Raw genomic sequence first — 21,396 nt, 5'->3', positions numbered from 1 at the left:
TTATATTGCCTGTTTAATTGTAGAGATGTCCAGATAATAATATTAATAAAATAATAACGTTAATTGTATAGAACTTTCAGTAACAAAGTGCTTCACAACAAACAATATAGGATTCAGAGTAAAACTAATAAAAACAAAGATACCGATGATAAAAGTCAAAGACATCTTGTGATACAAGTTTTTTTTATAGAGATGTGTCTTCAAAAGGGAGATAAAAAAGTAACCGATTCTGCTAGTCTAATCTCTTTTGGCAGATTGTTCCAAATTGTAGGGGCCCTCGCGGCAAAGGCTCATCTCCTTTGGTTTTCAGCCTAGATTTAGGATGGCTAGCTACGTCTGGCTCATATTGAGATAAAAGGTCTGAAATATAAGGAGATGCAGGGCCATTACTGGTTTTCATTAGTAATTTAATTTTTTTTTAAATCAACCCCCAAATAAACAGGTAGCCAGTTCAAGGATGCTAAAACAGGTGAGATATCAGACAATTTTTGTTTTGTGTTAAAAGACAAGCGGCCGCATTCTGGACTAACTGCAGACGGTGGATTGATTTCTGAGTAAGACAACTACAAAGGGAGTTACAGTAATCCAGGCAAGAAGAAAAAGGGGCATGTGATCTAGCTAAGGACTTAGTAAATAGTGCTAGTTCACCAAGGATTGCCATGATATCATCCGTGCATGCTGGAGGTGGGACCAAAGACAATAACATTGGATTTGGAGAGGTTTAGTTATAGAAAGTTGTTTGCCATCCAGTGCTTTATTTCAGCGAGGCACTTGTGGAGAGTTGCAATGTTTGATTTGTCATAACTCTAAAGTCTGAACCTCCAGGAGTCAGTCAGCCTTGACGAGGTTCAAACCAGGGAGATAACAATGCAGATGACTCAGGCATCCTTCACTTTAACATGGAGGAAAGGTTCTCAGTTCATGTTGCTCTGCAGGGCCGATACGATACATGTGGTAAAGTAGGAATGGAAGCTGCAGCCCCCTCCTAAATTGTCTACTCTAATGTATTCAACAAGTACAGAAATGAAAGTGAAGTAAAGTAAAAGTCTTTGCTATCAGCTCCAAACTGGATCACTAGTCCCACACAGGATTTGTATTTGTCTAGCGTTGACCCCAGAGGATACATAAAAGGCAGAGTGTGGAGAACGGCTTAGTTTACTGTTCCTTAAATAGCTTGTTTAATGCCCTTCAGGTGCAGGTGAATGCTTTCCCAGTGAGAATGGAGCACCACTCGTCATCCGTTACGATATGACAAGAAAAAAAAGAGGACAGTGAGGAGAAGAGGGGCTCTTGACAAAATGGTTCAGTGTTTTTTTTTTTTAAAGAAACAAACTAATACTCTCCATTCCACGTGAAACATGAGATCAGTAGGTCGAACAATACATCACTCAAAACACAACACTGCTGTTAATATTTGATGCTTATTTTGACACATTTGTTACCTTTAGAAATCGCGTTTGGGAAGAACAAGTTGATTATTTCTAATTTACCACTCAAACATTGGTATACTCTAGTTAGAAATCTGTGTAGCCTTCAAACGTTAAACATTTTTTTCTTGAAATTTATTACACAAGAGGCATGAAAAAGGATTAGACCAAATAGAATTAAAGTGTGGATGCCTTTGGAAATTCAACCTAAAGGTTACCATTTTCTTAGATACCAGAGTAGTAAGCAACCTTTTGAATTGTGAAAAGGGGAGAGCGGGAAAGCAAGCAGCAAAGGGAAGGTTTATCTAGCATTGTTCTGCCATTTTACCCAGTTTGAATTACCTCCTAGTATTTGCAGGTTCATATAGGTACAATCACGTTAATTGACTGAGCATCACTCTAATGCAAACAGACCCGAAAATAAAACAAACCTGATTCAATACACTCACAATCCTGTCTACAAATGAAAGGGAATCAGTAAATAACAAATTTTCAATCATATTTTATTGGAAAATTATTGAAAACAACATAAGCATTAAAAACGTAGGCATTGGATAGAATATGGCTAGTACTCAAGTTTAAACTGTGTCCTTACAGAGTGCCTTAAATACCAAGCGTTGAGATTTCTACATAGGATAGCTAAAAATACATACACACTTTACTAAATTGACTTTATAAAAAGTCACTGTACAATAAAGGTTCAACAAGTGGTGAGTCTATACAAACATACTGTAAAGAAACAAGTTAGTAGATCTATCCAGACAAAGTAATATATAACAAAATAATTTCAATTTTTGAATATCTGAAGATTATTGTAAGCTCCAAAAGTCTAAATGTGATTTGTAAAAATTACATCAATGGGGATTCATATATTATGGAACTCGAAAAATACATAGGTTGAATGTGTTTTTGTTGTTGTTAAAAAGTATGAGGGAGCCCTCACTGCAACCAAATGATATAAAATCCAGAAGTAATGATTCTCATCTCACAGCTCATTAACAGACTCAACAGAGGCATCTTCTGGTTCAAAGATGAACTGCACACAATGAACTGTGCGCTGTCCCAAAACAATGTACACTGCCAACTCACCAACTGATTAATCTGTGAAAATATATTACAAGAGGTCTCTATTTTTTTTTCTAATATGGATTTTGTACAAAAATTATCTACCAAGAATTTCTTATTCGCAACCCAGGTCAGAAAATATTGTACAAAGGGTCCACATCAGTAACTTCCATGCATGAAAAAAAAGAAAAAAGAAACTGCATCCATACAAAAAAAAGGCAAGATGTAAAATATTTACCAACATTATAAAAATATCAACATGAATAAATTAATTTCTTCTACATTTCTTTACTGCCCCGCCCATCTACCGCCTCTTTTTCCATGGAAGAGAAACCTGTCAGAGACGCGAAGAAGCCCTTTGACAAGTCGCTGTGTGTCCTCCACTGCTCTAATCAGGAGTCCAACCCTGCCCCTATGTCCTGTCAGCCATCACAGACGATGGAGATACATTTAACAGTGGCTGTAATTGTTTAACAACGTTTTAAAAATGGAATGGCGGGCAATCAGGAAGCAATCTTGAGAGGCTAATAAAGTGAAGGCTTAAAACTTTTGTCACCTGTTCCAATCCGCTCTAAGCTCGGCTACAGTGGTCTGATAGCAGGTTGTTATGAATCAGTCTGTTGCTTGTGATCGTGTACAAGCTACTGTGACATGAATGAACGAGGGGCTCCTCATAGCAGGCTCGCAAGGCTGGTGGTGGGGCCGTTCTGGGCTTGGATCTGGACAGGAGGGGGGCCATCAGTCCACTGGAAAACAGAGAGAAACACTGTGATTACAGCACTGCAGCACGCACACTGAAAACAGAGCAGACACAGGGTAGTGCATAGCTGCTTTCAGACATGAACTGAACTCCAGATAATCTCTTGAAATGAATCAGTGTGTGAGAACAGAAATGTCCGTGTCAGTTGGTGCGGACATTCTCCAGAGTTTCTCCTGCCCGACCGCTAGTAAAAACTCTAGATAATGTCCGAGTGAGCCAGCAGGCGGTTGTCCAGAGGATTCACCACAAGGAAGAGGCGTTTCTTAAAACACAATGGGTGCAAAACTAAAAAAAAAAAAATATAGAATATGCAGGCAAATCAATTTGGAAAGACAACAAGAATCAGGCGCTTCTGGTGTCAAACAAACAAGCGATTTCGGGGGCAGGATTTATGAATCACATCCTGCCTCCTGCGGCACCACTCCCCTGAACGGTCTGGAGATGTCTGTGTTTTTTTTAGCGAGTCTGAACTCGCCTGCTGTGTTCCTCATATGTGACCCCCCCCATTGTGTGACATTTTCTGGACTTCATGTATGAAAAGAGCTTAACACAGACAGTTAAGACAAATGATATGTAATAAATCAAAAGACTATATTCTCCTCTACATACACTGATGAGGTTATGCTCTGGGAGGCTGCAGGCAGCGATGTGGTCCTGCAGCAGCTGCTGGGAGAAGTTCTGGTGCATCTGAGCTGCTTCATGGGCATCGATGGTGTTCCCGAGAGCCTTGTTCAAGTCTGCAAGCACAACACGCAAACAAGATTTATCCTCGCCCACAGCTTGTATCTCGAGGACAGAGATTTTTTTATTGGTTAAGTATTCTTACAGACTTACAAAAGGTCTACAAAGACTGTGCTTTTATTTAAAAGTGTAAGCGACAAGCCAGAGAGTATAAATAATAGTTCAGAAGATAAAGGGGGCGGCGATTTCGTACCTTTCAACAAAGCTGAAGACCACAGTTGGACAGACATGTCAGGGATCTTGCTGGCCAGCTGCATGGCAGGTACAACCATGTTGTTGCTTTCCTTTAGAGGGACACAACAATTTGTTAAAAAAGCAAAAAGACAAACACACAAGTGAAGCTGCTCATTTTATAAACAGTGTAAGAATTAAAAAGTGTTGATCCTCTTACGGCTCTTTTCTGTGTTCCCCCCAGGACGACCACTAACACACTGTTACTTAATAGAATCATTGACCTCTCTTCTACTTTGAAACCTTATACTTATTTTCTCTAAGCATAGCAGACGGATCCCAGATGCGTGACACTCGATCAAGTTAGAGATAAGTTTTACCCTAAAAGCTCAATGAGAATCTGAAAAGCTGTGGTTGACCTCTCTGGACCACGTAATGGCTCCTACACTAAACCCAGATGAAGGGATAACAGATCATGTTCCCCATACACATGCACGTACACGTGTTATTCTTTATCGCCATTATTTCATTTTTCATATTGTTTGTTTGGTATTTATTAGTCTCAGCCTTATTGTTGTTGGTGCTTTTATTGTCCTATCTCAGTGCTCTTGTTGTATTATGGCTCAATGTCATAAGAACCTGCCTCAGATCCTCTTTAATTATTCCAGCTTTGGCCTGACGATAGTAAATTCTATTTGAACTGATCGCAGCAAAGATCCTTGTGTTAAAGATCATTGTTAGTCTCTCTCTGCGTGTTATTATGGCTTTGGGCCGTTATTGTGGTGGTTCTTTTTATACCTCTGCTGCTGGGACGGGAGAGAGGTTGGGTGGGGATGGTTACACATTATTATGTTGTTTATTACAAAAAATCTGTTGTGACATGCTGCCAATCAACTTCCATTTATTGTTTTTCATTAAATTAAGTCATTTCTGTTTTCACCAACAAATGTAAATTAAACGTTGGAGCTAATTACTGGGATATGAAGCCGATGTTAAGCAGATCTGTTCAAATTCACAGTGATATATAATCAAAAGTGATGATTTGGGCGGTTTTTTACAAAAGAGGATAATTAAATGCTGCTATTTTGGGGCAGAATGTATAACAGATATATAAATAAACAAAGAACAGATTGATGGCGTAGAAAATGTTGTCTTTCCTAGTCCCCAATCAAGTAAAGACTAAATCAAAAATAATCTTCTGCTCTGGTGACATGGTTGTTATAACCGCTTGTAAAACACAGAATTCATTGACTAAACAGTGTAAGGTGAAAATCCGACATTAGACCCATTTGTGGTAAGTGTCGTCTTACTCTGTGGTTTCCCAGAACGTAGAAGATGTGGCCGAGCAGAACCAGAGAGCAGGCGGTCAGTCTGTTCAGATCCTCAGCGTTAGACATCTTCAGGGTTTCCCTCAGGAAACGTCTGCAACAACAAACACACACATGAGCGTCAGTGCATGGAGGACCCGTGAGTTTGTTCACTGTAGTCCACTTGAATGCTGCCTTACTTGGCCTCGTTGTAGCGTCCTTGAAAGAAGGACAGGAGTCCCCTGATGTAGAAGGCTGCCGCGCGGAGGCAGTGGGAGCTGAATCACAAAACAAAGACAAGTTAATATCCTGAACAAGTTTGAACAAAAACCATCATTTTAATCTAATATCTTGTGCCATTCATACACACTGAATAACTCCTGTGCATCTTACCCTACTGGGAAGTTGTGGTCTGGGTTTATTCTCTCTAGGAGGCTGTACAGCTGGAAAACAAATCCAATGGAAAAATTTTAAAAACAGATTTTATTCGCTAAGTTTACAAGGTTGTCTCCACTCATCATGTTGCCTTTAATTTCAAGGTATAACCAAGTTCACCTGGATAACCCAACCTGATATAAGGATTCACTTGAATTTAGTTATCAAAGCTTGTTTGGGTAAGAGACGTTTTATTGAAAATTTACAGAAGTGCTCTCTGGTGGACAAACTGTGTAATTGCAACACTGACTGTACAAGGACATAAAATAAACTTGCTCCTTATGTTAATCAGGTGTTCCTTTGTTATTTGTCTAAGCAGAGCACTTCCTCAAGAAGTGAAGTACTTCACTGATGACTACACTGTTTAAGTAGTCAAAGACACAACCAATTATTACTCAACTGACCTCCTGGTGTCTGTTTCCTTCCCTTATGTAGACACTGGCCAAATTAGTTACAATGTATGTCCACAGTTCCTGGTGTGTGGTGAGCTGAAAGAAAAACAAAACCGAGGTGTTTCAGACAAAAGGAGACCCAGCCTCAGCAGCGAAAATAAGAAGAGGAGTATAAATGAATATATTAGTAACTCACCCGCAAAGCTGTAGTGAACTGTGCCTCAGCATTATCCATACAGTTCACTGATATACAGTACAGACCCTGGGATAAGAGAGGAGCAGGAAGAAACACACCTTTTAGACTGACCAATAGAAACGTCGGGTTCTGTGTTTCAAGTATTTAAAAGACGTATTTTAAAATATTTAGTTCTAGTTTGGTTTCATTGAGTGTCCAATATTTAATTTGTATAAAGTGGAACAGTTACATCATATGTTATGTCTAATTCTTACTTTTGTTAACATGCTAGCTTTTGGTTTTTATCATTTGGTTGTCGACCGAATAATGTTCCTTTAAAATATCAGTTTGTTTAAGGTGTGAGTATTTAGAATTACTATTAAGTTTTTATAACACCAATTGCTTTGATTCTCAATTTATTGAAAAGAAACCCGTAAAAGAGAGTGGTAACCACTTTATACACACAGTTTTTTAATCATATTAGATTTTAGTCGATAAAGAAGGTATAAGGTTTGAAATACTCACAAGGAGCGTGTGGAGCTGAGCAGCGTGGTTGGTGAATAACCGGGGGGACTGTTGACACAGCTGACACACCTGTGAGATCTGGACGGACACAACAGCCAGTGTTCACTTTCACATGATGGCTCAAGCATGCAAAATTGTTTTCGTGAGAAGCCATAAAATTGAGCTCCTGACGCCTTTTCCTGGACGGTATTTTATGGCACGTTGCAGCAAATTAAACGCAACTAAACTCCCTAGAAAAAGTAACAATATACCTCTTGTAGCGCAGTGGCCTTGTGGCCCGTGACGAGTCGACACATGATGATGTGCTCCAGTAGAATGACTTGAAAGGTAGAGAGGATGGGGCTGCAGTCCAACACTGAGTCGCACACAGAGACAAAAGAAGCAGTTTGTTAATATTTAGTTATTCAAACTGACATTTTGTTTTGAAGAACACATGACATAAAACTCACTTTTTAGTTTCTCTAGTTGCATGAGAGCCTTGTCGGTGTACTTCTGGGCTTTCTCCAGGTAACCTGCTTGCATGGAGTGCATGACTGTCACCTGTAAAATGTCAAGAGGGAGTAAGTGTTAGACCCTGAACAAACTATTCCTGATCAAAAAACGTCAAGCCACACGACACAACTGGCACTTTGCAAGCTTTTATCCAAGTGCCACTAGAGAACCTAACCTAATACAATATCCAACTGGGCAATATAATAATGTATACTTGTACTATGTGCAATATAACTGAGTTCATATACTCAATACATCTGTATCAATACCTTACATTTGATGCATCTATTGCTCGTGTTTCTACATATATTTATTGGATTGGCATGTGTCTACTTCTGTGTTTTGTACAGTGTGAAATTAGAATATAGGCATTGAATTGATAATACACAGTATATTTCACTGAGGTGCGAAGCTGCCCAGGAGAATAAAGAAAAACTGCTTCAAATATTAACACTTAATTATAAGTTGTATATTAATTACAAATAACAGTGCAGGTTGACGTGTTAAGTTGGAGAAAAGTCTCAGCCACACCAGCTTTGACGCTTATTTTGGGAGATGATGATTTCTGGTGTGGTGATGTTCTGTCATTACCAAATAGACGAGGACACACATGTGCTCCTTGGGCAGCCAGTGGAAGAGGTCGGCTGGGTTGCTTGGAAGAATCTCGTCGTCGTGGAGTGTAGAGATGGTCTGGATACACTGCTGCAGCTGCTTCAGACACGGCTTCACACTCTTCACCTGGAGAGACGAGGTTTTTGATTTTAAAACCCAGACATCCCCCCTATGTTCATAAATACCAATAAAGACATGCATGCTGATCTGAAAGGATTTATACATATTGTGATGTTTCAACCATTACAGCTCTATCCTACTTTTTTATTTTTTTTAACCTAGGCTTCCTACCTGTCCAGCATCCAGGTAGTGTGTGACCTGTAGGACCAGGAAGAAGACCCTGAGGGACTCCTTCTGGATCGGGTTTCCCTGCCAGTTTTCTACTATAGTTCCGCACAGTGTGAGCAGAGGATGCACCTCGCCGAGCTTCCTCTCCATTAGCAGCAACTAAAAGAGGAGAAGAGTTTTGTGGTTTATTATTTATATGATGACACTATTACTGTTAAAGGTTGGTGTTATTATGCTGTTGTTATACATGACAAGAAACATTCACATTCAAAACTTAAGTAAATATAATAATCCTGTGTTGAAACACATCAGAGCTTTAATGCTGCTATGTAGTATCAGCACATATAAAATAACAGGACTCACCATTCCTTTACTGAGGAGAAACAATGCCCTGTAAAAGAACAAACATCAAGTCAGTGTGTGTCCCTCATGCCTTCTAACATTTACTGCACAGTATTTAACATGGTTGGTAGAAAGAACTGATTATTTTCTATACAAGGGGAACTTTGTGACGTCTGAAGGTGATTCGTCTGAAACCCTGATAAAAGAAATTGGTGCAGAAAATTCAATTATTTTTTACCATAAAGGTCAATTTCTATTTGCTGTGCAGCTTATCAGCGTGTTGACTTACAATATGTGATTTAGAAAAAGGCATATGACGTTCGCTGTATTCTGGGAATCTTCTGTGAACGAAACTTGCTTTCTACCAGTTTCATTTTCTACTTCCCGTTATCTGATTTGCAATAACATTTAAAACCGCAAATACTCTACATGGCCGTAGAAACTGAGGCAAAATGGAAACAGCAAAGTTAGGAATTATTTTTGTGTGCCTCAGACCAATAACTAGGTTTGATGAAATTGGAGGCATCATACACAATAATAAACCTGCGATGTGCTCACATATCTGAGCCTTAAAAAAAAGGTAGGTACAGGAACGAAACAAGCAAATGAAGGGATGGAATCACCAGCTCACACAATGCAAGACTCCAATTTTCACTTATTTATTGCACTGAAATCCCAACACCAAACTGCTGCAATAAATAAGTGATCATTGGAGCCCTGCAGTGTGTGAGTCGTTTGATTTATTTAGGTGGTCTGTAATAACCACAAAAGGCTTTGAACTTTACCTGGTGTATTCTGAGCCCACCACTCGGGCGTACTCCGCTCCAACCCCCAGGAGGTCACATGCTGACACCAGGTCTTTCTCCAGTGTATGAAGTTGCTGGAAGAGACAACACAAACACTGATGTCATCACTTGGAGCTCAATGTTTGCTATTTGGACACAAGGTCAAAAGACTAAAATGCAGATTTTAACAAAAATTACAAAGTGCATGTGTCAGCAAACTGGAGGGAGATTAGATACCACATCTGAATTAAAGCTGTCGTGACCCTGCTCGCATTTCAACTGTGTGACCTCGATGGGAAAAATGTGCTGAGTGGGAACATCGATGTCTCATACATACCGCCAACTGGAACAACAATCTGCAGTGCCAGTATGGTGTCTGCTGGGAAATCTGGATGGCCTTGCGCAGAAGGGGCTTCGCAGAGTCCACCAAATTCTGAAAATTGATAAAAAAGGATCAATAGTCAATAATAAATACTAATGTCCCTCCCACTTTTCTTTAGGAAGGAAATGGTGACTGGATCCATAGTATACGGTGGTAAGCTTCCTGGCTGATATTTTATCCTCACTCTCAGAAATTTGGGGTCAAGATACAAGATACATTTATTGTCCCACACACATGACATGCAAGGGGGGGAATTTGTTTTCTGTTATGACCCATTTTGGGGTACATCTGCATTTAACAATTTAACAGCTTTCTCCCCTGTGGCTCTGTCTGCAGTGTTGTTACTTTATTTGTCAATGGTTTTATACATGCACGTGCCTTGTTCATAATGGCTGTGTAATAATATGCACATTTGAGTGACTTATTTAAGGTTTAATTTGAAAGACACTGCCATGTAAAAAGCATACGCTTGAGAAAAGCAATAATCAAGTGAAGACATGTGGAGTATTCCGAACTTCGTCACATTATGTAAACATGTACACACGTCTTAATCACATTATAACATCCTATTGGAGTTTCACTGCATTTGGCGACATTGAATCACAACGGCTGCCTGACCACACATGTAAACAAGATGGAAAGATAATAGGATAAAAAAAAAGAGCTGTAGCTTTCTGCAGGATTGGAACGACCACAGCCAAAATAGCACAATGTAGCGTCATGCATTAAATTGTTCAGGATTTAAGGATGGGGCTTAAAAGTTGTGTAAAAACTTTGTCACGATCGGACTAAACTGTGTCATGTGAACAGGAACATGAATGGAACATTCCATGAGCAACTCATGTAAACACCATAATCAAAATAAGGTCTTATTCTAAATGAGTTAGAATATTGGTGTCACTGATAGTGTTGCACATATGACAAAGTGTAATATGGTGCTACTTAATATGTATTATTGAGATCTTTCTTAAACACAAAAGTTGGTGATGCTACGTTGGTGCGTTTCAGTGCTTGTTTGGGACACTTTGATCCCTTTTGAAACCGTATCGCGAATAGCACGGATCATTTAGTTCACTGTACTCCTGGAACAGGACTCTCATCTCTTCTCTGCTCGTAGCACCAAGAAGTTCTGAACAAATCCTCCCGATCCTGAAGTGTCACTGGATGCGAGGAGGTGCTGGATGTGCGAAGCTAAGCTAACACGTCTCCTTCCCCCCCTCTCTGAATGAATCCCCCTGAATGAGAGTTACCTGTTGGCAGAAGAGCTCTGACAGAATGCTGGCTGCTTCGAACTTAACATCTTCAAACTGCGGGACCTGCTGCGAGATGAACCACTGCGGAGCACAAGAGAAGACATGTCAGCCATGGAGCAGTGGGAATCCCACACAGGAGCAACAGTCGAGAGAGAGGGAGAGAGACCCGAGAGGGGCCGAGTCTGGACGAACACTCCGCATTTCAGCAGGCCGAATGAAAAAGGCTCGAAATGGGTGATTTTTCACGTTTGCCAAAGATGCGACCGAGCGGTTTAAAGGCTTCGGCCGCCAGTTGCCCCCGCTGCCTGCGGCCTACAGCCGGCCGCTCCTCCGCCGCATCCCCGCTCTTTCCTACGGCGAGCGCCCCTCACCGCTTTCTCCAGGTGGCTACGGGCCAGCTCGCTGTTCTTCGTGTGGTGGTAGAGCACCGAGCCCAGCTGCAGATGTGTCCGGGCCTCGATCCTCTGCGGGGGCTTGAACTGGAACACGGCCTGGAGACAGTGCACGCAGAGCCGGATTTTGGGCGGACTGGAGGTTCGGAAATGCTCCGCGAAGCCGAGCAGGGCGAGGTACCAGCGCTCCGGGGCCTCGACGTTTGACGCCATTTTACCCGACAACAACAAGTTTTTCAGCGGTATAGCCAGATCCCCGGGTTGCCAGGTTGGCTCCGGTACATACCCCCCCACACCCCAGTCAAAGCGTCGAGAGACCCAAGTCCGTACCTTTGGCTGGATTGTTTTCTTTTTGTAAACAAACTAATCACTAATTACAAATAACCACAGCTTTCTCATGTAAAACCAGTACACACAGCACAAGATCCAGTAACTGCTTCACTTTAGACACGTTTGCACCAGTATCTTGTCAGAACTGGATTCACTTATTAAAATTTACAAACTTCCCTCAAACTACAGTCTTGTATTCCTCTTAGAGATTTTAAATCACTACTATCTGATGTTTTTTATGAATCGTATGACTGTTTTTAGTCATGAAATAAAGATTTAAAAACAAAATGTTTTTTAACACGGTTGTAACAAACTGCTTTTTAGTATTTGTGTTCTTTCATTGACAGAAATCACCTCTGGAAATATGTCAGATAAATGGTTAATTTTCTTCCATAGTCACTGAGCACAAAAGATGAATCATTCTCCTGTTATTATTATTTTCAAAAGTTTGTCTAGTTATTATCATTCTTAATTTTAAAGTCAAGTACATGTAAACCTATTCCTTTAAAGGCTTCCACTATGGTGACACGAGACAGTAGTACTGTGAGTGATTTATATTTGTTCAAATAGAAATGTTAACAAAGGAAAGGAAAGTTGGACTAAATTCCAATTCCATGACTCACGGACATATTCTATCGTTGACCAGCACTATTTTGTAAGTAGACAGTGTTCCTTTTGAGAGATTCAATACAATACAATAACCTACTATGTGCTGAGTTGTAGGAGACCTGTAGGTTTTTAGGGGTGGGGGTTAATAATTTTGTTTATTTTTATTTTATTTGTTGTGGGAAACTGCAGTAAGATTCCAAAAGTTCTGCAACAAATGAATGGAAAGTTGGTATGCTGATGATACGCAAACCTGGCATCCCAATGTTCCGTTTAAACTCGCGAGATCTCACGCCGTGGACGGGATTAGCGTGTGGGAGTTGTAGTCCAAAACACAGAGTACTCTGCCCTAATTCCTTCAAGACCTTGAGCAGCACAAACAGAGCTGTGCGCAGAGAGAGAGAGAGAGAGACACAGAGAGAGAGAAGCAGGAGCGACGAGCTGCAGAGTTTGCTCGGAGGCCTTCGTCTATAAATACACAACACAGCGATCCGCGGCGCGACACCTGTCTCCTCACAAACACAACAAGACGACACATCGGAGCCTGCGGCCAGTTCACAACAGCGAGTGCAGACAAGCAATGTGTGCAAGGATCCGCAGGACACAACAACAGCAGCAGCAGGAGGAGCAGCAGACTGGTGACAACACAACACAGCCAAGCTCTGTCAAAACGACAGCCTTTTTCCACACTACCCAAGGTAACACAAAGAACCAGTGCACCACTGGATTTAACTGCACTCACCATGCACGGGCCTGTCTGTTCATTCTGTGTAGTTTATTTATTTGAGGTGTGGTCACCAAGTTATTTAACTGCGCCCATTCAGGAGATCGACAGTTGATCAAGTGGGGTTGATTCTTATTACAAACACTGTGTCTGTCTCTTTGTTTAATGGACGTGTTGTTGTTGTTTTCCTGAAATGTAACCCCTTGTTTACAAGTCGGGCTGTCGGGTGCGCGCAGCCACGCACTGTGATGGGGATGCGCGGGCAGTGCGTGGCGGCCCGTGGCAGCGGGCTGTCACTCCGCACAGTGTATTTTTAACAGCCCTCCTCATGTTCTCTGACCTGCAGTGTGTGGCCCTGAATGAGTGGCTGGCGGTCCGATAAGCCCTGAGCCGCACACATGGCCCAGCGTGTGCACGAGCACCAGAGCCGCCTGCCCGTGCCCCAGGCCACGGTGCTGGCTCTGCCACCTTCCAGCCAGGCAAAGGTGGGTGCTGCTCCTACTCAGTGACTCACTCACACGTTAATGCTGCTGGAGCTCATGTGGCATCTGTCCATGTAAGAGCAGTGTGGGCATGGGCTGCGTTGTGAGGGTTTTATTAATTAAAGCTCAAGTGGTATATTTGGGGAAACTATAGTCATGGGCCAAAGAGATGGAAAGCAGGCCTTCAGCCAATTATCATTCTTATGTGTAATACTTTAAAGCACCATTCATTTTAGATGCTACCATCCCAGTTGCAGTGTTTAGAGTTTAGCTGAATAGCCCTCACCTCCTCCTCCCCTTCCAAACATGTGAGATAACCTGTGGCAGTCTTCAGTTTTCATAAAAAACTCAATGGGTGTTTAGTTTGTAAATAAAACAACAATTTATAACACACTCGTGAAAACATCACAAGGATTTGTTTTATATAAAATGACTGTCAATAGATCCCTTTCACCTAAATCTTACACACTGGACCTTTTTAATTGTAGGATTTGTTTTCATAAGACGAACCTTACCCTCCTTGCTGGACTCCAAAGCTTGGCTCAGAGCCATGTGGCTGTTGTTGTGTCAGGCAGTAAAGCCTTCCGGGTACTGTACATACTTCTGAAGGACAGGCCTCTCCCGGTGTATAGCTTTAAATAGCAGGAAGGACCGGCTAATCTCAAAATGCACTTAGTTCACAAAGCAACGCAGCAGGTAGCATGGTAGCAATGAATGAAACACATCCTTACAGAGGATATTCTAATTTTTATGAGTAAAGCTTGATTTAATAATAGTAATAATTATTATACAAGACTTCAAAATAAAGATACAAAGTGCTTCAAACATAAAAATAACTGAATTAAAAAACAAAAAAAGGACAATAAATAAACAAATAAAAGCACAGTCATAAAAGAACTACAACAATGAACTAGTGACAGCGTTTTTTTAAAAGTAGAAATCATAAAAGCATAAACTAGCCAGAATAACCTGAATCAAAGGAACCCACTGACTCAGCCTGCTGTATTTCCTCAGGCAGGGTGTTCCTGGGGCCTCAGGCTCTTATTACAAAAGCTCTGTAACCCTCAGTCTTCAGCTGACAATCTGGAAAAGTTAAAAGGCCCCTGCCAGAGGGTGTGAGTTAGGTGATATAGTGATAAAAGATCCACAATATACTGAGGAGTCAGACCATGGAGTGACTTGTAAGTGTTTAAAGAGCCTTAAATGGAAGCCAGAGTAAAGGGGCTGAATCCAGGGTGATGTGTTCCAGCCTGTTTGTTGTGGTCTAAAAACCTGGAAGCTGAGTTTTGCACTGTTGATGAAAAAAACTCTATTTGGGAACACATTTACTAATAAACATATAAGATACGAGCAGGGAAGTAAATAAGAGCAGATTTTACAATGAAGTTGCAGCTTCTCGTGACCTCAGACAGCTACTGTACGTAGGTAGATCAACAGGTTTCATGCAGAGCTGTAGTAGTTATATGACGCATTGAACTGGTTATGGATGTGAATGAATGAAATCCATGACTGTGTCCTCCCTCCTCTGTTTTAAGTTGTGACACATGTTCGTGTCAGATGTTTGTCAGATGCTTCTCTTATCAGTCAGTGGTATTGTTAACAGGTTCAACTTTCCCACTCAGCCGCACGAAGGCTCACGAGCATGAACACACACACACACACACACACACACACACACACACAGAGACACACACACACAGAGACACACATACACAGAGACACACATACACACACACATACACACACACAGAGTCGTGTCTCCGTGACTTCTGAGCACATTACATTGACTTATATGGATTCCCTGAAGACTAATTACAACATAAACCATAGCGACTACTTCCCTTAACCTTTAACCTTAATTATGTCTTCACCTTGAAATGTAATGATTAACATTTTGGAGACTTGCTTTTCGTCCCCATAGGTCAAGTCCCCGCAATGTGACGTTGTAAACCTGCACCATACACACGCACATACACACACACACACACACACACACACACACACACACTTCTACATCAGTTGTGTTATCTCCTGTGGTTTCATCACAAACAGTTGAGTCACTCCTCTGTTAACCTACATGCAGATTTTGCTGATCGGTTGTTAATTTTGCTGAGTGATGGACACAGGAGCGATTCTGCTGATGTCTGTTTTCTTTGGATTGAACTCAGTTTCTTTGTCCACACTTGAATATGGTAACCACTTGAAGGTCAGGTCCAGTTGTCCTGTGTGTTGTAAAGTGTGTCTGTGTGTTCAAACAGGACCTGAGGCCCACATTCACAGCTCTGGACTCCCTGCTGTGTGGTGCCTTCGCTGGAGCGGTGGCCAAAACCGCCATTGCACCGCTGGATCGGACTAAGATCATCTTCCAAGGCAAGAACGGCCCTCTACAAAACTAGCTTTCCAAATATATAGTGTATTAATAAATAGGCTACATGTCAGTGACCTATGTACAGTTCTTTCCTGTTTGTACCAGAAAAAGACTGTTGTAACTGCTCTTAACTAATTGTTAATCCTCTTAGTAGATGTTTAGCCTACCTGAAGCAGTGTGTGTTTGTGGATGTTGTTCAACCATGAGAGTCACTCTGTTTCTTGTTGTTTTACAGTGTCCTCCAACAGATTCTCTATTAAGGTGAGTTCAGTTGTCTGTCCATCAGAAAATCACTCACTGATTATGAAGCTGTAATGGTAGAATTTATTCATTATAAAAGATTTTACCAATGAAAGAGAAACAATTGATTGGATAAGAGTCTGAGCTGCAAGACACATGAAACCTGGCGTTGCTGTCATTTAACAAATATGAATATCAAACAGTTGATTATTACTGCTTCACACATTTGTGTATTGACTTACTTTCCTTATATATCCTTATAACCCCAATATTTTGACCAACAAAGCAAGACAAATAAATACACTGCTAATTATTAGCTATTTTCAACACATTTAACACATTTTCTCATTATTTTGGACATTTGGGGCCAAGTAAATCATTTTAGTTTTCAACCCGAGGAAGTACACTATATCTGTAGTATTATTTCCCAGACAAACAAACTTCATATGCAGGTCTACACTTGATGTTATGATTATTAGAATTTTACAGCATCTACTGCTCCTAACAATACTGTATATATATATATATATATATATTTATATATTTTTTTCACTGTGTACCCAGGAGGCCTTCAGGCTCATTTACTGTTCATACATGAAGGATGGGCTGCTCAGTCTGTGGAGGGGAAACTCTGCCACCATGGTTCGGGTCATGCCCTACGCTGCCATCCAGTTCTGCTCCCATGATCACTACAAACAAAAGCTGGGAAACTACTACGGCTACCAGGGAAAGTGAGTAGAGAATATGTGTCTCAGCAGTAATGACTTAATCCAGTTAATTATTTGTATTTATGAAAACATCATGGAGCGCTGTGCCCTGCTGGTGGTGTGGCGATCAGTTGAATGAAATAATCTAAAACAAAGGAATGCATTGATATCACATTATAGACATTCATGGTCCCTGGAGGAAAATTTGTAATTACTCTGATGAAATATCATCTGCTCCAAAGATTGTGTTTGTGATCCAAAACCTGTAAAACTAACGACATTGTCCTTGGCCACAGCATGTTTTGTATTTGGTCCAGTTCAAAGAATTCTAGAATGCTAACAAGCTAAGCTCATACGGTGAAGTGGTAACTAATATAACTGCTATCATTGTCCTAGTCAGGAGGCTAGCATCTTAATATGCTAAGCTATTATGTTGAACATGGTAAATCATGTTCATCATCAGAATGCTAGCAGGCTAACATGCCTAGCTAACAACGAGAAAAAATTGTCAATATTATATCTGCAGTCATTATAATCGTGAACATGCTAGCATTTGATACACTGCAAAAAATGCCCAATCAGATTTAAGTGAAGACATTTAATAGCTTAAAGTCGTGTTTTTATCTAAACTGCTATGTTGCGTGAGTTAATTACACATTTAATGAATTCGTTAATAGTTCATGTTACTTAGTTGTGTTGTTTGTTTCAGGGCTCTGCCTCCTTTCCCACGTTTCCTGGCTGGCTCTCTGGCCGGAACGACTGCGGCCATGCTCACCTACCCTCTGGACATGGTGCGAGCCAGGATGGCCGTCACAGCCAAAGAAATGTAAGCTTATATCTCCTGTTTCCACAACACACATTAGTCCTATTTTCGTTGGCATTAAGCACAGAATGGAGTCCATTGAAATAATTTCTGAATGTCTCACAATACCATGCTGAATCCCTCCCCATCGTAGATACTGTACTCTGATACATAAATAGCTACAGGCTAATTTAGTGGGTCTAACAAACTCAGTTACTAAAATGTTGTGCAACTACATTCATTTTTCAATTACAGGAAAACAGACAGAAAAACGTAGGTAAATTAGCTAAATCACAAGTAAGCTGTGATTGTACTCTAGTTAGCCTGAATAGAATCTGCAGTGCAGTTTGGTGTTTAAGTTTGTTTTGTAGTTCCTGCAAACTCTACATGATGTGTTTTTCACATGTCGCAGTCTTCTTTGATATAATGCATTTAATGTTCAGATCTGGATCTTAGTTATTTATTTACCAACTGATGTCATACACAAATGAAATGCATACCAAACAGTTATTAAATAATGTTTTTTCTCTTTCTTCCGACAGGTACTGTAACATCATGCACGTTTTTGTGCGCATTTCCCAAGAGGAGGGTGTGAAGACCCTTTACAGAGGTTTCACCCCCACTATTCTGGGCGTCATCCCGTACGCAGGGATCACATTCTTTACATATGAGACTCTCAAGAAGCTCCACACAGGTAACGAACAGGAGCAATTTATTTCTGCGTTGTGTTCATAAAGCTGAATTTTAAATATTCACAGTAGCTCAGTGTGTTTAGCTCATTCTTCCTTTTTGTTTTTCCTTCTTTGTAGAAAGAACGAAGCGATCCCAACCTTACTCATATGAGCGCTTGGCCTTTGGTGCCTGCGCAGGCCTGATTGGACAGTCTGCCTCGTACCCTCTGGACGTGGTGCGCAGGCGCATGCAGACAGCCGGCGTTACCGGCTCATCCTACGGCACAATTCTGGGGACCATGCGTGCGATCGTAACACAGGAGGGAGTTATACGAGGACTATACAAAGGCCTGAGCATGAACTGGCTAAAAGGGCCCATAGCCGTGGGGATCAGCTTCACTACGTTTGACATCACACACAGCCTTCTGCTCAAATTCCATCAGAGGGACTACTTCACCCACTGAATAAGTTGCCAGTGCCCGAGGGGGAGCACCGAGCACAGATGAGACTGGCATGACGGAGGTTGTCAAGTATGTCACGTGGCAGTAATAGGTGTCTGCAGCCAGTGCAGGGCCGTCCTGCTACACACTCCTGTCCACTTCACACAGGGGGGTTGAGGAGTGTGGGTTAGCAGATCTAGAGCGCACAGAAACACGGCATCTCAAGCTTTGATAAACGCACAGTCAGCTGAGTGAGGACGGTCGTCATGTATTCATTCACATAATCACAACCTTGTTATAACTTGCGGTAAGATGGAGGTTGCTAAAGTGATTGACATTGGATAACGACTGTTTTGTTTTTGATGGCTTAAATCAATCGCACTTTATAAGAACTGAAGGGTTCCTTCAGCCTAATCTATCAACTGAGAGAACACTGTTTTTAATCAGTTCTTTTGCTCTGATTTTTTTTTTTTTGATAACATTGATTATTTTACTATTTTTTCCTTTCCAATAACCTGACCATGCAAAGGTGTATGATTTGTGCCTGGTATGAAAAGGGTGACTACACAATGTTTTTTTGATTTTTTTTTTTTAAGTGAACATTTTATGATTGTGCCAATGCGGAATTGATTTATGGAACAAATGATTGTCGCAGGGAGATCATGTCTGCAGGGCTGCACAGTTTCACTGTCCACCCAGCACTGAGTGTGGTAAAGTATTATAAAGTCTACTCAATGCAGATTAATCAAATATGAAAAATAAATCTATATATCACAGAAATTGATTTATATAAATAATGTAAATATTTCCTTTTTGTGCTGTGCTTACACTGTTGTGCATAATCTATCATTGCTTTAACTGGATTGTTATTAGGCACCATTTACCTAAAGCAACTAAATATACCAAAGCACATAACACAGTCATGAATCTCATGTTATATAAAGGTTAATCATACTATCACTACTAATGTTCTCATAGTACTTCTAAATATGTTTACATTTGTGTCAAGCTTAAATGGCCGTGCAATAAAGTGTCCATCCACAACACTGAGTCCTTTTGTCCACTTGGGGGCGCAGTGGGATAAGCCAAAGTGTTAACATCATTTGTGACAGTGGTTTTAAATGTGAAATACAAAATTCCAGGTTGTATAGTTACTGTAGGTTTCTGCGAGACGCAACACAATCTGCAGCCTTCAAATGTGCACCGCTACAAATTCAGCTGAAAAAATAACAGTTAACATACAAAACAATATCACAAATATAAAGTGAATCAGTGCTTTGCATCTTTTCAGCTTGAAGCTAAATAATGCTTTATTAAAAAAAAGCTAAAACATCAATGAACATATCTCAATATATCATATCTGTTTGGGTAAAAGTCCAACCACGACCAATTCGATTGATAACTTCTCACCTACATGGGTGCGTCACCGCCTTTCCTTTCTTTGGCAGGAGATGGCAGCATCGAGTTAATGTGGTTCTCCCTGTGTGTTGGCCCGTAGTGGAGGTTAGTTAGGCTCTGATCGCCTCATGGCCTGAACTTGACCTGCCCTCTGCTCAGCGAGACTCTTACTCTCATTCCACTCCTGCATTTTCATTCAAGCGTCCTGTGTAAACGAAAAACAGCAAATGTTTAAATTGTGCTGATACTGTTTTTAACTAATCTATCTTTAATGCTGAACAAAATTATGTGAAACCGAAACTACAAAATGCCACAAAGACAAATGACTAACTAAGCTATAGTCTATTACAATTGGTTGTACTGTGTTTTATTACATTTTTTACACAGGTATTATGATAACTAAATAATGACATAAGTGCGGTCAAAAGTAAAGTACAATAATTGTATATACCTCTTTTATATATCTCTTTTAAGTATTGTCTTTAATTTCTTGTCATTTATTTGAACTCTTTTTAAACTCTTGCATGCAACAAAAATATCTATAAATTGAGTTGCCTTTGTATTGTATAAAAACATGAAGAAAAAACAGAATATATATTGTTCTTTTTCATTTATTGAAATTTTCCATCACACACTACATATATACAGTACACACAGGATTTAGATTGCATGGTTTATAATTCCATAAAATAAATGTGACCTAAATCTCACACACAGATCAACATATATCTTATATTTTTTAACTAATCAATCCTGTTTCAAATCTATTAAAATAAAAAGAGTATAGTTAAAAGATAAATTCAATATACAAGAGTATATTCTGCATTCTGGCAGTTATTTCTTTCTGTCCTCATCCTGCTCTGCTGCATTGGAGCGTGTGCATGAGCTGTGACAAACTGGGAGCAGTAGGTGCCCAGTGTGTTGCACTGGTTAAACGTCATTCACCACCTGAAGCCGCTTCTTCTTCCTCATCCCGTCGTCTCCTGAACTTCACATCCGAGTGGCTGGATGGAGGGAACCTTCCCTCCGTCCATCTGTCCATCCCTGCGTCTCTCATCCTCCCTGCCTACAAATGACCTTGACT

The 21,396-nt window shown here is 40.6% G+C and overlaps 2 protein-coding genes across 2 annotated transcripts; one reads left to right on the top strand and one right to left on the bottom strand.

The window, feature by feature from the left end:
• Positions 1 to 1,913: 1,913 nt before the first annotated feature.
• LOC128448384 (MAU2 chromatid cohesion factor homolog) lies at positions 1,914 to 11,774 on the bottom strand. The gene is made up of 18 exons (XM_053430996.1): positions 11,524 to 11,774; positions 11,150 to 11,233; positions 9,855 to 9,950; positions 9,518 to 9,612; positions 8,754 to 8,781; positions 8,394 to 8,549; positions 8,082 to 8,228; positions 7,448 to 7,538; positions 7,250 to 7,353; positions 6,999 to 7,076; positions 6,495 to 6,560; positions 6,311 to 6,394; positions 5,865 to 5,914; positions 5,672 to 5,749; positions 5,475 to 5,586; positions 4,187 to 4,277; positions 3,862 to 3,989; positions 1,914 to 3,238 (listed from the first exon to the last, which is right to left on the bottom strand). The coding sequence occupies exons 1-18, from the start codon at positions 11,755 to 11,757 to the stop codon at positions 3,164 to 3,166; spliced, it is 1,797 nt and encodes a 598-aa protein (XP_053286971.1). The 5' UTR covers positions 11,758 to 11,774; the 3' UTR covers positions 1,914 to 3,163.
• Positions 11,775 to 12,806: 1,032 nt separating this feature from the next.
• LOC128448624 (mitochondrial coenzyme A transporter SLC25A42) lies at positions 12,807 to 19,958 on the top strand. Its single transcript, XM_053431363.1, has 8 exons — positions 12,807 to 13,178; positions 13,551 to 13,689; positions 15,945 to 16,056; positions 16,290 to 16,315; positions 16,859 to 17,025; positions 17,711 to 17,827; positions 18,346 to 18,497; positions 18,613 to 19,958. The coding sequence occupies exons 2-8, from the start codon at positions 13,603 to 13,605 to the stop codon at positions 18,936 to 18,938; spliced, it is 987 nt and encodes a 328-aa protein (XP_053287338.1). The 5' UTR covers positions 12,807 to 13,178; positions 13,551 to 13,602; the 3' UTR covers positions 18,939 to 19,958.
• Positions 19,959 to 21,396: the final 1,438 nt, after the last annotated feature.

This window comes from Pleuronectes platessa, chromosome 9 (genome assembly GCF_947347685.1).
Source record: "Pleuronectes platessa chromosome 9, fPlePla1.1, whole genome shotgun sequence".
NCBI lineage: Eukaryota > Metazoa > Chordata > Actinopteri > Pleuronectiformes > Pleuronectidae > Pleuronectes > Pleuronectes platessa.
This window is presented reverse-complemented; position numbering and strand designations above follow the sequence as displayed.

What these genes read in the sequence shown, in the direction of transcription:
- LOC128448384 (XM_053430996.1), bottom strand. Translation starts at nt 11,757, where the DNA reads ATGGCGTCAAACGTCGAGGCCCCGGAGCGCTGGTACCTCGCCCTGCTC. An exon ending in GATTGTTGTTCCAGTTGGCG is followed by an intron (nt 9,613 to 9,854) that starts GTATGTATGAGA and finishes TGTCTCTTCCAG; the next exon opens with CAACTTCATACACTGGAGAA. An exon ending in CAGAGCATAACCTCATCAGT is followed by an intron (nt 3,239 to 3,861) that starts GTATGTAGAGGA and finishes TCTGTTTTCCAG; the next exon opens with TGGACTGATGGCCCCCCTCC.
- LOC128448624 (XM_053431363.1), top strand. Translation starts at nt 13,603, where the DNA reads ATGGCCCAGCGTGTGCACGAGCACCAGAGCCGCCTGCCCGTGCCCCAG. An exon ending in TACTACGGCTACCAGGGAAA is followed by an intron (nt 17,026 to 17,710) that starts GTGAGTAGAGAA and finishes TGTTTGTTTCAG; the next exon opens with GGCTCTGCCTCCTTTCCCAC. An exon ending in GCCGTCACAGCCAAAGAAAT is followed by an intron (nt 17,828 to 18,345) that starts GTAAGCTTATAT and finishes TTCTTCCGACAG; the next exon opens with GTACTGTAACATCATGCACG.